The sequence below is a fragment of the Elephas maximus genome, chromosome X (genome assembly GCF_024166365.1).
Source record: "Elephas maximus indicus isolate mEleMax1 chromosome X, mEleMax1 primary haplotype, whole genome shotgun sequence".
Taxonomy (NCBI): domain Eukaryota; kingdom Metazoa; phylum Chordata; class Mammalia; order Proboscidea; family Elephantidae; genus Elephas; species Elephas maximus.
In genome coordinates this window covers 159,977,031-159,993,308 of record NC_064846.1, presented here as the reverse complement: position 1 = coordinate 159,993,308, position 16,278 = coordinate 159,977,031, and the positions used below count along the sequence as shown (strand labels likewise).

General features: G+C 41.5%; 1 protein-coding gene across 1 annotated transcript in view; it reads right to left on the bottom strand.

Moving 5' to 3' along the window:
- The window catches only part of MAP3K15 (mitogen-activated protein kinase kinase kinase 15), a 146,342-nt gene that overhangs the window by 119,736 nt on the left and 10,328 nt on the right, over positions 1-16,278 (bottom strand). The window contains exons 2-3 of the mRNA XM_049871562.1: positions 13,801-13,940; positions 9,721-9,744 (exon numbers count right to left, since the gene is read on the bottom strand). Coding sequence (XP_049727519.1) covers positions 9,721-9,744; positions 13,801-13,940 — 164 coding nt within the window. The remainder of the gene's footprint in view (positions 1-9,720; positions 9,745-13,800; positions 13,941-16,278) is intronic.

Below are 16,278 nucleotides of genomic sequence, written 5' to 3'. Positions count from 1 at the left end.
AAATCTCACTCACTTTCCAGAAAAAATAATCATGCAGTCTAGAGGTCAAGAACCAGATTAGTTTTTAATAACTTGTATTAGTTTTTAATAACGTGTATTTTAATAACATGATCCTTGCTTGGAAATTTAACTTTGTTTTGTTTTTAAACAACTGTGAACTCTAGCTGTAGGACGTAACAAATGAAAGTAAGGTCTACTCTCCTTTTAATAGAGTCCCTGGGTGGCACAAACTGTTAACATGCTTGGCCATTAGCTAAGAGGATAGAGATTTTTGAGTCAACCCAGAGGCACCTCAAAAGAAAGGCCTGGTGATCTACTTCTGAAAAATAGGCCACTGAAAACCCTATGGAGCACAGTTCTGCTCGGACACAAACGGGGTCGCCGTGAGCTCAAATCAGCTCAACAGCAAATGGTTTGGTTTTTAACAATCCCCTCTACGGTGAAACTTGTGAAAGCTGGAATGTGATAGGACTGCCTTTTTTTCCTGGGTCTTGAATGTTTTCCACCTTTCACAGGGTGCAGGCTTATCACTTTTCTATTGCTCATTTTGTGGTACATATTTTAATTTTCCTTCTCTGACAGGTTTCTGCCTTACACGGCCTATGGCTTTCACAGGTTTTACTGTTCAAGTATTGGGTGAACATATCTTCCCCCAGTAATTCTCCCGGGGGACAGGGAAAACACATGTCCCCACGTTTCCTTTCTGGAGAGGCGACATAACTTTCGGGTAAGTAGAGCCACCAATTCAATGGAAAAAGTACTTCTGTACCTATTGGCCTTAAAGATACATCCCAGGCATTAATCCAAAAAACACAAAATAATAAATGTTGGAGAGTTTGTGGAGAGACTGGAACACTTATACACTGCTGGTGGGAATGTAGAATGGTACAACCACTTTGGAAATCAATTCAGCACTTTCTTAAAAAACTAGAAATAGAACTACCATACGATCCAGCAATCCCACTCCTTGGAATATATCCTAGAGAAATAAGAGCCTTTACACGAACAGACATATGCACACCCATGTTCATTACAGCACTGTTTACAATAGCAGAAAGATGGAAGCAACCAAGGTGCCCATCAATGGATGAATGGATAAATAAATTACGGTATATTTACACAATGGAATACTACGCATCGATAAAGAACACTGATGAAACCGTGAATCATTTCATAACATGGAGGAATCTGGAAGGCATTATGCTGAGTGAAATTAGTCAGTTGCAAAAGGACAAATATTGTATGAGACCACTATTATAATAACTTGAGAAACAGTTTAAACAGAGAAGAAAATATTCTTTGATGGTTACAAGTGTGGGGAACGAGGGAGGGAGAGGGGTATTCACTAATTAGATAGTAGACAAGAACTATTTTAGGTGAAAGGAAGGACAACACACTAAAAGCAAATAAGTTTCCAGAATAAACCGAACCATGGTTTGAGGGGACATCTAGGTCAACTGGCATAATAAAATCTATTAAGAAAACATTCTGCATCCCACATTGGAGAGGGGCATCTGGGGTCTTAAATGCTAGCAAGCGGCCATCTAAGATGCATCAATTGGTCTCAACCCACCTGGAGCAGAGCACAATGAAGAACACCAAAGATACAAGTATAAGCCCAAGAGTCAGAACCAGCCACATAAACCAGAGACTACATCAGACTGAGACAAGAAGAAATAGATGGTGCCTGGCTACAACTGATGACTGCCCTAACAGGGAACACAACAGAGAACCCCTGAAGGAGCAGGAGAGCAGTGGGATGCAGACCTCAAATTCTCATCAAAACACCAGACTTAATGGTCTGACTGAGACTAGAAGGACCCCAGAGGTCATGGTCCCCAGACCTTCTGTTAGCCTAAGACAGGAACCATTCCTGAAGCCAACTCTTCAGACAGGGATTGGACTGGAATGTAAGACAAAAGGAAACCCTGGTGGCGTGGTGGTTAAGTGTTACAGCTGCTAACCACAAGGTCAGCAGTTCACATCCACCAGGTACTCCATGGAAACTCTATGGGGCATTTCCACTCTGTCCTGTAGGGTCACTATGAGTCAGAATCGACTCAACGGCAGTGGGTTATAAGACAGAAAATGATACTGGTGAGGTGTGGGCTTCTTGGATCAACTAGACACATGAGACCGTGTGCAGCTCCTGTCTGGAGGGGAGATGTGAAGGCAGAAGGGTACAGAAGCTGGCTGAAGAGACACGGAAATACAAGGCGGAAAGGAGTGTGCTGTTTCATTAGGGGGAGAGCAACTAGGAGTATATAGCAGGGTGTATATAAGGTTTTGTATGAGAGACTGACTTGATTTGTAAACTTTCACTTAAAGCACAATAAAAATATATTTAAAAAAAAGATACATCCCATAGTCTTGGGCTGTGTATGATCTTTATATTTTTCAAATGAGATTATTATAATGTGGCAGACATGCTGATATGCCACCCAGATCACCCTTTAAGGAAGGACAGGTTGTTCCAGCTGCTAAGAGCACTTCCGCTATGCATCCCTGCTGTTGGTCACTTTTGGAATTGCCTCAGTTGCGGAGAGCACCTCACTCAAGGTCACGCTCCTTCCACTGACTGAGGAATGCAGGAGTATGATGGCCTGGCCTTCTCATTCCAACTCAGAGCAACTCCGAAAGGACATTCCAGCTCAGGGCTCCCCAGGTGGTCAGCCAAGACTGTCACTGAACCTACATCCCAGTCCACTTCTCCCTCTCCCCAGTGCTGTTTCCCTGCCTTCCCCAGGAAGTTCCAAGGTGAACAGATAAAGCAGTCTCCAAAAGAAAACAAAACCCAAACTGGATGCTGTCAAATTGATTTTGACTCGTGGCAACCCCATGTGTTACAAAGTACAACTGCTCCATTAGGGTTTTCTTGACTGTAATCCTTACAGAAACAGATTGCCAGACCTTTCTTCTGTGGTGCTGCTGGGTAGGTTCGAACCGCCAACCTTTAGGTTAGTACCAAAAAACCAAACCCAATTCCCACTCGTAGTGACCCCATAGACAGAGTAGAACTGCTCCATAGGGTTTCCAAGGCACACCTGGTGGATCTGAACTGCTGACCTTGTGCTCAGCAGCCGAACTCTTAACCACTACGCCACCAGGGTTTCCTTAGGATAAGTCAGGTGCGAACCATTTGCACCACCCAGAGACCTAAAGCAAAAGAACCATTTTGCTTTCACAAAGACACAACCTTGTGTCACCGAACAAACATGTTTTCTAAAGCGATGAAACACTGAAAATGGCTACCATTGCTGTCTCTAAAGCAGCAGAAAAGAGCACAAAAATTCAAACACCAAAAAAGCAAGTCATTTTTATTGAACTCAGATCAAAAACTGAATTACATTTTAATTCAGATAGAGAATTACGAAGTAAAATATGCTAATAGTGTTAAAGATTTCAGAATTTTTTTTAAAAAAAATCTTTAAGGAATGTTTCTAATGTACAAGAAATTAATTTTTCTCACAAAATCAAATGGTGTATTAAACACAGCAGAAATGGTAATGTCCATTTTGCCATCTGAATTTTAAAATTCTATTTTTTTATCACTAAAAATGTAAACGACTACAGTATCGGGAAACAAATACTGAGTGTGAATAAACATACTGGCATCAATTTTACAGTGGTTCAAATCCTGGCTATGCCACTTGCTAGCTGTGGGACCTTGGCCAGATTACTTAACCTCTCTGTGCCTCAATTTCCTCATTTTTATGGTGACTAATTATATTCACTACCATATCAGCTTTTCATAAGGAATGAGTTAATATTTTTTAATCATATAAAACAGTACATAGCACTCAAGACTCCATATTTTAGTGTGAAAATTAAAAACAAAATATATTAATACTGACATATAATTACCACCACCCTCCTCATGTTAAAATGAAATCACACTACAATCCAAATTGAGAATCATGATTTAATTGTTATGATTTAAAATATATCAGTTCTTAAATGATTTAAAATATATCAGTTCTTAAATGCTAACAAGCGGCCATCTAAGATGCATCACTTGGTCTCAACCCACCAGGATCAATGGAGAATGAAGAACACAAAGGTCACACGACAACTATGAGCCCAAGAGACAGAAAGGGCCACATGAACCAGAGACTTACATCATCCTGAGACCAGAAGACCTAGGTGGTGCCCGGCCACAACCGATGGCTGCCCTGACAGGGAACACAACAGAGAACCCCTGAGGGAGCAGGAGATCAGTGGGATGCAGACCCTAAATTCTCATAAAAAGACCAGACTTAATGGTCTGACTGAGACTAGAGGAATCCTGGCGGTCATGGTCCCCAAACCTTCTGTTGGCCCAGGACAGGAACCATTCCCGAAGACAACTCATCAGACATGGAAGGGACTGGACAATGGGTTGGAGAGAGATGCTGACAAAAAGTGAGCTACTTGTATCAGGTGGACACTTGAGACTGTGTTGGCATCTCCTGTCTGGAGGGGAGATAGGAAGGTAGAGAGGGTTAGAAACTGGCAAAATTGTCACGAAAGGAGAGACTGGAAGGGCTGACTCATTAGGGGGAGAGTAAGTGGGAGTATGGAGTAAGGTGTATATAAGCTTATATGTGACAGACTGACTTGATTTGTAAACGTTCACTTAAAGCTCAATAAAAATTATTAAAAAAATAAATCAGTTTACGTTTTTGAGCAGCCCACATTTGTTTTTAGTAACTGATGAAAATGTTTCAATTATTTTATACAACATGTCCACACCAAAAATTTTCTAATCACCAACTTCTTAATACCCTTATTGAAAACTTCCCTAATTTTAAATAAGTCAGAAATTACTCTGTTGTATCCATGACGTTAGTCCACCTTTGGAATGACAAAAGACAATGGGAAATTAAGGCCATGGTCTTTTTGAGAAATTCAATTTGAATTATTTTGTTGAATTTTTTAATCCATTCATACCAACATTCCAAGGAATTTTGCTAAACACGGTTCTGTGTCCTACATGATTCTCATCACTGATGACTACACTGAAATGATCTAGGACAAATGCTCGCTTTAAACAAAATATAATACCATGTTTCCGATGTTAAGATGTTTAAAAAAAAATTTTTTTTTTAGTCTTCATATATGGTAAAAAAAAAAAAATTTTTTTTTTGTACTTCCCGCTTAAGATCACAATAGAGATACTCCTATTTTTGTTCCAACTTTCTGAAAGGTGAATATTAAAACCTTATCATCAGGCTTTCAGGTGAGCCATTATTTTAAGGCACATGTTCAATGTTTGCTTTAAAGTGTATAAAAAAGAATTAACAGGTTTACCAGCTGTTAGATTTATAACAAGGTAGAAGGGGGTGGGAGAACGGCCTGGCAACACAATCTCTATCAAAATCATAGGCTTTTTGAGAATAATGACAAGCTGATCTTCAAATTCATATATAAAAGCAAAGGACCCAGAATAGCCTAAACCCATTTTGAAAAAGAACAAAAAGTTGCAAGATTTACACTTTCTGACTTCAAAACCTAATATGAAGCTACAGTAATGAGGGTACTGGAGGACTGGCCTAAGGACAGACATACAGATCAATGGAATAGAATTGAGACTCCAGAAATAAACCCTTACATTTCTGGTGAGTTGATTTTGACCAGGATGCCAAGACTATTCAGTGGGGAAAGGATAGTCTTTCCAACAAATGGTGTTGAGACAACAGGATTTCTGATGCAAAAAGAATGAAGTTGGACCCTTACACCTCATGCCATACACAAAAGCTAGCTTAAAAATAGATCAGAGACCTAAATGTAAGAGCTAAAACTATAAAACTCTTAGAAGAAAACATAGGAGTAAATCTTCATGACCATGGGTTAGGCAACAGTTTCTTAGATACGACACCAAAAGCATGATCCATAAAAGAAATAATTCTTCTAGAATACATATAGAACTCTTATAATAAGAGAACAAACTAAGGGGCAACAGGTTTGAGTAGACATTTCCCCACAGAAGATTACATATGGATAATAAGTGCAAGAAAAGATCCTCAGCCTCATGAGTCAAAAGGAAAACGCAAATTAAAACCACAATGAGATACCAGTTCACACTCACCAGAATGGCTATAAAGAAAGACAGACAATCAAGTGTTGGTCACGGTGGGGAGAAACTGAACTCCCCTTGCTGATGGAAATGCAAAATGGTGAAGCCACTTTGGAAAACAGTCTGGCAGGTCCTCAAATTTTTTGAACATAGAGTTACCATATAACCCAGCAATTTGACTCCTAGGAGAAATAAAAACTTATTTCTTATGTCCATACAAAAACTTGCATGCAGCTGTTCAGAGTGGCATTATTCATAATTACCAAAAAGTAGAAACAATCCAAATGTCCAACAACTAATGGACGGATAAATAAAATGTGGACTATCCATACAAGAAAAATTTAAAAACCCATGGCCGTTGAGTTGATTCCAACTCCTAGTGACCTTACAGGACAGAGGAGAACAGCCCCATAGGCTTTCCAAGCCTGTCAATCATTTACAGAAGCAGACTGCACATCTTTCTCCCGAGGAGTGGCTGGTGGGTTCGAACCCCTGACCTTTTGGTTAGCAGCCGAGCACTTAACCACTGCATCACCAGGATTCCTTATACAATAGAATACTATTCAGCAATAAAAAGGAACAGACTACTGATGATTGTGCTACAACATGGGTGAACCTCAAAAATATCATGTTAAGTGGAAGAAATGAGACACAAATGACCACATGCTGTATGGCTCCGTTTCCATGAAATGACCAGAAAAGGGAAATCTCTAAAACATAAAGCAGATTAGTGGTTGCTTGGGGATGGGAATAAGAACAGAGATGGTCAGCAAACAGAATTCTGAGGGTGATGAAAACATTATGAAACTGGATTGTGGTGATGGCTGCCCAACTGTGTAAGCTTCCTTAAAAATCAATGAATTGAGCCCGTAAAACGGGCGGACTGTATGGTCTGTAAAGCATACCTAAATAAAGCTTTCCTTCTCCCTTAAGCCTGCAACACAGGAACGTGCTCATCAACCTGAAAACCAGGTGATGACAAAGAATCCCAGTATGGCTGCGGGGCTCCCTTTACAACCCTGCCAATCAACTAGTCTGAGGAATAGGTGCAAACATGCCGGTCCCTTTGCCAAATGAAGCTGAATTCAACACGTCACCAAGCACAATTCTAGAAACATCAAATGACTTCCTGAAGAACAAGACTGTCAAGCATCTTGGTTTTCATACATTCACGTTGTTGTTGTGTGCCATCAGTCTATCTTCGACTCATAGCAACCCTACGTAACAAAGTAGAAGTGCCTCATATAATTTTTAATTTTTCTAGGCTATAATCTTTAGAAGAGCAGATTACCAGGTCTTTCTCTTATAAATTCCTTCAAACACCCAGCTGCAGGTTCAGATTGTGGCATATAATCTGTACACTTCACTCATGGTACTTTATACTTCACCACTATTGACCATACCTTTAAAAAAAAAAAAAAAGCTTTCCAAAATGATCACAGATGTACAATTTTCTTAGATTCTCTCTCAGAACCTCTGGGGTCACACCATCTAGGCCCCTGCTCCCAAGCAATGTCAAACCAGTCCATGTGTAGGGGGCAACCGAGCAAACTTGCCTCATGAGTCCTCAGAGTTACGTTGACATTTTCATGTTTAATCACCCCTAGCTGCAAGATGTCCATTCTGTTGAGCCATCTTTTTTTTTTTTCCCCCATCTGCCCTAGTTTCAGTCTACCTGCAATGGAAGAAGGAACCGACTTCCTACTTTCAGAAAGGGAATACCACTCCACTTGAAGATGACCATTAGCAGTACCTCTCAAAGTTTATTTCCCTTCAGTCTTTACCTTCAGGTGCTACTCTTTTTGTTCTTCTAAAAGCTCTAAATTTTCACACCTCACCAAACATGACAGCTAATAGTGGGCACAGAATTCTAAAGTAATGCCAACTATTGTAGAGAGATTAGTTGCCAAATTCTTTAGAGTAAGTTTATTCGCTTACCCCCAACCCCCCTCCAAAAAAAAAAAAAAAACAAGGAGAACAGTGCCAAGATACATTTAGAACAAGGAGAACAGTGCCAAGATACATTTAGAATTACCAAGAACATCAAGAAATTCCTCGGTGTTTAGGAAGGAGATCTGGTGGTGTAGTGGTTAAGGGCTACAGCTGCTAACCAAAAGGTTGGCAGTTCAAAATCCACCAGCCATTCCTTGGAAATGCTATGATGCAGTTCTACTCTGTCCTATAGGGTTGCTATGAGTTGGAATTGACGTGATGGCAATGGGTTTTTTTTTTTTTTTTTTTTAAGGAAAAAGGGGATAGATGTACCAGAGGGGAGGCCACTGGCCATCTAAGAGACAACTATTGGTCCAGAGCAAAAGAGAAAAAAGGAAACTCAAAGAAGAAACTAGTCTATAGGACTAATAGTCTACATGAACCACAGCCTCATCTACTCTGAGACCAGAGCTAGATGGTGCCCGGCTACCACTACCAACAATTCTAATCAGGGCCACAATAGATAGACCCTGATAGAATGGGAGAAAAATGTGGAACAGAGCCTCAAATTCCAAAAAAACAAGACAAAACAGATCTACTGGATTGATTAAGACTGGACGATTCCCCAATACTATTGTCCTGAGATACTCTCCAAACCATGAACCAAAACTAACCTGAGGTCACCTTGTAGCTAAATAACAAATTGGTCCCCAAAATAATGAATATCACCCATAAGTACTCTACTCTGTGCTCCTTTAAGAAAACTCACCTATAAGACCAAACAGTCAACAATTACTTTAAAATCAAGATGAGATGGTGAGGAGGCATGGAAACTAGATTAATGGAACCGGAACCACTACAATGAAAACAGTAAGAATATTCACACATCGTGAAAGCGTAACCAATGTCACTGAACGATTTGTGTAGGAATTGTTGAATAGGAACATGCTGCGTAAACCGTCACCGAAAACACAATAAATTAATATTAAAAAGAAGAAGAAGAAGAAGGGAGGCCATGTAGAGAAATCGTACCAGAATGACGCTAAGTCTGTCTCCTGGTGGACAAGCTATTTCTAAGCTCTGACAGACTCAATAGTCAGGACAGCAATGGCTGCGGGGCTCCCTTTACAACCCTGCCTTAACGCAACTCTTCTTGTTTTACGGAATAACTTTTTCATCTCTAGAATATTCATATGAACATGGAGATATGGCAGGAACATAAAAGCCAAATCAGGAGACTTCAGCACACGAGTGGGACAAAATGAAGTGAAGTTATACCCACTCCTTTTCAGACAGTGGCAGGGAATTTTGGGCTAGGCTCCCATATTAACTGGGGTACAAGTTCCGCATCATTAGGGAAACTTTGTTGGGAAAGCATGATGGGTACAAGCTCCAGCAAAAGGAATCTTGGGGTTGGGGGTTCATGGAACACCACCTTACCTCAGAAGGAGCAGCTACCTGGATGGTTCCAGGCCCAAAGCCCTAGGGAGTAAGGCAGAATGTGCATTTGTCTGACCTTACCCTCTGTCCCACACCCTTGATGCCTGCCTGAGAAGGGCCTGAGCCAGCTGGTAGCTTGCAGGATAGGGGTTTTTAGCTGTCCTCCTTAGAAACACAACTAACAAGCAAGATTAGCAATTAACTTTGCTATTTTTTTTTTATCTATGTTATTTTTGGACAAATGTTTTACTATTTCACAACCAAGGCTAAAAATCAGAAAATGAAATACTTACTGTATTTTTCTGTGTTACCATATCCTGAAAAGAAAAAGAAAATGTAAGATATAGTTTATTTCCATAAGCATTAGCCAGCATTTTCTCCCTTATCATCCAGCATCATCTCAGAGCAACAATAAATCTTGGAAGCCCCTGAACAGGCTCTAGACAGGAAGAACCTCTGAGAATTGTAGAATTCATAAATACTAAGGAAACAAAAAAATAAAGCCATTGCCGTTGAGTCAAATTCTGACTCATAGCGTCCCTATAAGACAGAGCAGAGCTGCCCCCTAGGGTTTCCAAAGAGCGCCTGGTAGATTTGAACTGCCAACCTTTTGGTTAGCAGCTGTAGCACTTAACCACTATGCCAGCAGGGTTTCCATACTAAGGAAAATCTATCATAATTGGCTACTTTTGGAATGACTGGGGGGCATTTATGCTTATAAGGAGTTTCCCATCTATCACAGATTGGACTCTGTTCTCCAAAAAGATATGTTGAAGTCCTAACCGCTGGTACCTGTGAACATGACCTTGTTTGGAAATAGTCTTTGATGACGTTATCAGTTAACATGAAGTCATACTAGAGTTGGGTGGGGTCCCAACTGAGTAGTGGTCTTATAAAAGAGAAAGGACAGGAGAGAGAGGAGAAGAGAGACAGAGACAGAGGAAGGACGGCATGTGAAGATGCATTGACAAGGCAAGAACAGCTGAGGCCACCAGAAGCTGGGAGAGACAAGAAAGGGATCTTTCCCTAGAAACTTTTGGGGGGACCATGGCCCTACCAATGCCGTGAATGTGGACTTCTGGCCTCCAGAACTTTTGAGAAGATAAATTTCTATTCTTATAAGCCACCCACTTTGCAGTATTTTATTACAGCCGCCCTAGGAAATTAATGCATCATAGCAATGTTTTTTGCCCGAAAGATATTTTGAGATTCAAGTTTGGGGCCTGTGACTGCATCTTGTCTTCCCAGTGAAGGCGACATGATTGTCAGCAACAGCTAATGTGCCTGGGAAGCACCTTAGGAGCCCAGGATCTGGCTTGCAGCACGTGCTCAGTAAGTATTTCTTGGTCAAGCAATGCGAAGGCCACTGGCCACCCCAGTCAGCCTTCCTATGGAATGAGTGTGGCTGCTCTGATCCCTGACACTCCATTAGGATTGTCTAGAAATTTTCAAACTTTATGACAACAATTTTAGCCAGTTACCTTAGTGTGATGGTTATCCAGTCATTGGCTGTAATCATTTAAGCACCGAAACACCAAACACTTGCCCCCCAAATATATATATATAATTTAACAGGGCTGCCCTGTAAAACAGGAACCCTGGGGGCATAGTAGTTAAGAGCTACGGCTGCTAACCAAAAGGTAGCAGTTCAAATCCACCAGGCACTTCTCCATGGGGCAGTTCTGCTCCATCCTATAGGGTCGCTATGAGTCGAAGTGGACAGGCTCAATGGCAACGGGCTAGGTTTTTGGTTTGGCTCTGTAAAACATGGTTTACATGTATTGAGATTTCTATGTTCTGATGATCAAGGCAGATTGCATCTTCTGGTGTCAGATACAATGGACTACGGTTTCCATTTTAGGCAACATTTTTCCATATCATCAAAAATTAAAACTTTTATCTAAGTTATAGGACTTTCCAGAGGGCTTCACTAAGGCAACTGAGTAAAAAATGTAGTGAATTGAGAAAAATACTTTCTCATTTCATGTTTCTCATCAAAATGTAGGTTAACAAGCGTCTTGGTTTCCTAGGGCTGCCTTCACAAGATACTACTAAGTGGAAGGCTTAAAAGAACACAAATTTAATTTCTCATAGTTGTGGAGGCTGAAAAGTCCAAATCTGGGTCTTGGTGGTGATTTCTTCTGTGGGCCTCTTCCCTAGTTTCTGATGACTCCCGACAATCCTTCCTGTTTCTTTGCTGCTTATAGATGTATTTGCCACTGAGGTCACATGGCATCACCCCCTGTCTGTCTCTATGTCTGTCTCCCCTTTTATAAGACACCGCTCAGACAGGATTAGGTTTAGTACCCGACCTACTCTGGTATGACCTCATTAACATAAAAACCCTATTTTCAAACAGGATCACATCCATAGGTACCAAAAATCCAAACCAAATCCACTGCTGGCAAGTCGATTCTGACTCATAGCGGCCCCATAGGACAGAGTAGAACTATCCCACAGAGTTTCCAAGGAGTGGCTGGTGGATTCGAACTGCCCGTCTTTTGGTTACCAGCCAAGCTCTTAACCTCTACACCACCAGGGCTCTTCCAAAGGTACAGGGGTTAGGATTTCAACATATATTTTTGGAGGACACAATTCAATCCATAAAAAATATGAAGGTGTAGCTTATTAAGTTCCAAACATTTGTAACTACCTTCATGAAAAGCCAGGCAAAGAAAAAAAAACCTAAATATTTTAGTAATGTAGATTGACTTACAGCCTTTCGAGACACTATTCTACAATATAAAATACAACAAAGTTTCTTCTTTCACTATTTTAAGTGGGTTGACTAGTGTTCCCCAAAATTCATGTCCCCTGGAACCTCAGAAGGTGATCTTATTTGGAAATAGGGTAATTGCAGATGTAAGTAGTTAAGGTGAGATCACATGGATTAGGGTGGGCCCTAAGTCCAATGACTGGCATCCCTATAAGAGGAAGGAAGGGGGACTGGATACAGACACACGCAGAGGAGAGGGTGATGTGAAGACGGAGGCAGGGGTAGAAGCAACGCATCTACAAGCCAAAGAATGCCAAGGATTGCCACCAGAACCTGGGAGTGAGGCACAGACAATTCTCCCTCAAGAAGGAGCCAGCCATGCCAACACCTTGATTTTGAGCTTTTAGCCTTGAGAATTGTGAGAGCATAAATTTCTGTTCTTTTAAGCCACTCAGTTTTTGTTAATTTGGTACAGCAGCCCTAGGAGGCTTAGGCAGCTTTCATATGAATTACTTCCTCAAATGCAATGCTGTGTTGTAATTACAGATTTACACTTCTGTGTAAAGTATATGTCGTGTATAACACATACAGGTTATGCGTCTGAGACAGGTGCTATTTCCACCAGGAAATAATCCCAAGCCATTACAGAACCCGCAACAGCTGGTTAATATTCAATTTCAAGAAAAACAAAAATGGCCAATATTGGCATCACAAAATTATAGTATTTAAATACGAGTGTTTTTAATACTGAGGAAGCTGGACATTCAGAAACAGTGTCTATGAAGGCTGGCTCTTTGAACCACTGGTTCTCATACCTGGCTGCACACCGGGAGGTCAAAAAATCCCAATGCCCAGGTCTCACCCCCCACAGATGGTGACATAACAGGTCTGGGGTGTGGCCTGAGTATTGGGATATCTGCAAACTATTCAAGTGATTCTAAAGTGCAGTCAAGGCTGACAGCAATGCTGTCAACAAAACTTATCTTTTATTCTTTGACGCAGACCAGGATTTTCTGACCAATGTGAAGCTATTTGACCTTGATCTTAGCTGAATTTTGGAATAACTCACTTGAGGCATTTACATGTTACGGATAAAAGCATTTGTAAAATGAACACTATGGTATCCAAAAAAAGTTGTATCGAACTTGCAAAAATGCATTTTAAAAATTCTCATCACTGAGCTGTGCAGACACACATTTTCAGTGTCACTTTGCTTTAGGCTGAGGGAAAATTTAACAGATTAAATACTGATGAGGTCTATGCTAAAACTTTCGATCCATTTTGGCAACTGCTAAATGTTTTCATGTGATTAATCAAGTGCAGATTTTTTTCTTTTATGTGTAGATTTAGACCAAATTGTCCATCAAGGGACTCATAAAGGTATCCTTGCTTCAATGGAAACTATAGGGGTTTTGGCCTTCGTTTCCTTAGGAGTCTAGAAAGGTCTACAAATGCCAGTCTATATAGCACACATGTGCCCACAGTGGCCCGGAAGTGGTCTGATGGGCTGGAACCTGTAGTGGGAAGGAAGGGATTACACAAGCAAATCTGTATTTTTTTTCCTCCATCCTCTTCTGCTACAGTTACATTTCAACTGAAGAATAATTCTGCTTCCCCAAAATGCAGTACTCAGGGGAAGGTGAACAACAGCCTTTACCTTCAATGAGAAAGCAGTGTCGGCGTCCATGTCGTGGTATAGGATCACGTTATTGGCCATGTCGAAGCTTTCGCGGACGCCAAGATGGTAGAAGAGGGAAGGCTGTCGGGAGACATCACTCATGTCCACCACGGCGACATCTGCAATGGAGAACAGGGTGAGGGCAGAGAAACAGCATCTATCTACTTCCTGTTTACTTAATTCCTGATCATCACCAGTGGGAGTTCCTGCAATTTGTATTTCTACCATCAGTCTTTTAGGCAAAGCAGCAGTGAGAGATGATATGATTCAAATTATGCCATGAACTGCGGAAGAAAGGCACTAAGAATAAAACACAAAACCCTTTGCTTCTTGAAAGTGCTGGGAATGCAGCCTTATTTACAACTTGCTGAGAGATTTATTTTTAATGTTATTTGTATTATGAAATATACATGCAAAGAATATGTTGAGCCTATATATAGAGTACAATAAGCCCTGCAAAAGCTGGAACCTGTGTAAGGTAGAAACCTGATAGAGAAAGAAAATGCCAATATTTTCCACTAAAATGAGTGGTAGAAAAATGGTTTAAGACTGCACCCTGTCACAGGTGGAAAACTTCCCAGAGCCAGAAAAATCAGGCAGTCCTGTCAAGTTCCAGCTCTCATAGGTTTCACTGTATAATGAGTGAAAAACCATGGACCAACCAGGCAGTCCAAGACACAGAGCATCACCAACCCCACCATCCCCAGCTGCCTCCTCTCCCTGCTCATAACCTGCTTTCCCTCCTGCCCAGGGAAAATCTCTATCCTGGCTTGGACCCTAAGCCTCCTCAGCGGTGTCCTCCCCGCAGCCTGTGAGGGGACTGAGTTCAAGTTCATTTGGTGATGCTGGTCCTTGACACATTGCTGGATAGAGAGCCATTTTTCTTTATCCCATCTCCCAATTTTCTTTTTCTTTCCTTCCTGTACCAATTTCCTTATTCGTAGGTGGATCTTTAAGAAGGAATGTGCAGATCTTCTGATTTGCATAACGCATGCCTCAATAGCCAGAATCCAGTCTTGCAGTGGCCGGAGGGGATTCTTTTAATTTCAACAAGTTAACATATTTGCGCAGAAGGCTCTTGGAGCGGCCTCGTCCTAGACAAATAAATGACGGGTGTTGATGGGATGAACAGCATCCAAAGAGTGAACTTTAAAATGATTTGGTAATGGTGGCACAACATGAAAAATGTAATCAATGTCACTCAGTTGTAAATGTGGAAGTTATCTTGGTATAAGTTTTGGTGTATTTTCACAATTAAAAAAAAAAGATTTGGAGAACCGGAGGGAAAGACGGAAGGAAGCAGAAGATGAACTAGGAGAATTAAAGACTCTTTCTCACAGCATCATCATCCTCATCCTCCTTCCTCCATCATCCCTGCCCATTTCCCATAATTCTCTTTACGCCTCCCTGCCTCCAGCTCATTTAGGGAAAGAGGAAGGTGACCATCTCTTAGGTGGGTAGTTCCCCTCCTTAATCGGTTCTTCTGAGAAGGATGAGGGCACATCTTCTTTAGCAGGTAATGAGTTACCTACTCTGTTCAAGGGCACAGGTTTACGTTCCTCGTGAGTTAGCCCAGATTCCACTTCCAAGAGTCCCTTGACTTCCACACACCACATAGCTAGCAAAACTGAAATGGTAAAGACACAGGATCACAGAATCCTCAAGAACTTGGGTAAAGGACTGCGTTATGAAGGCGACAGGATGCAGAGTAGCTGCACTCGTCACCTGGGAAAAGGCAAATAATCAAGGTGCTACACTGACAAACGTCAACATGGGAAGGGAAACCAAAGTGCCGGTAATTTACATTTTTCTTGTTTCGATATGAGGAAAATTAGACCTTCCTATTTGGGTCACCAGCAAAGCTGATGCCACTGAGAAGCTACACAGGCCTCCCAGGTAATCCACATGCCTTTCTCACCAGCTGATATCGCTCATTTAAAGGCTTCTTTTTCCTGTGCCCCAGAAGTTTGCAGAAGTATCCTGCAGCGTGTTTTCCGTATACAGCCCCACACACGGGGACGTGTACTGGCTGCTGTGTGGCGTTCTGCAATCAGCAGACTTTCCTCCTTTGAGGGAGCAAGTACATCCAGGACTACAAGATCAAGGGGTATGGTGGCCAAGGGAAGCCGACTATCCGCCATCCCATCCCCCACAATTATGGAAGACCTGAGGACTCGGATACCCATCATGAGAGGGTTGCTAACAGCTGTGCTTGAAGCCTTCCCACTAAAGAGGAGCTGGGAGAAATGGCAGAGGAGCACCTAGAAGACGGGTGAATCCCCCAGTGATTACCATCTGTGGTCTGTTGAGGATTTCTCAAAATTGATTGGCCTGGATGTAAGGGAAGATCAGATTTATCACCCTCTGGTGGTGGTAACTACCTTGCCTCTGCTCTCTTGTTGAGTATCCAAAGTTAAGGAAAAAGGTGGTAGGATGGCAAGAATAGACTATTACTCA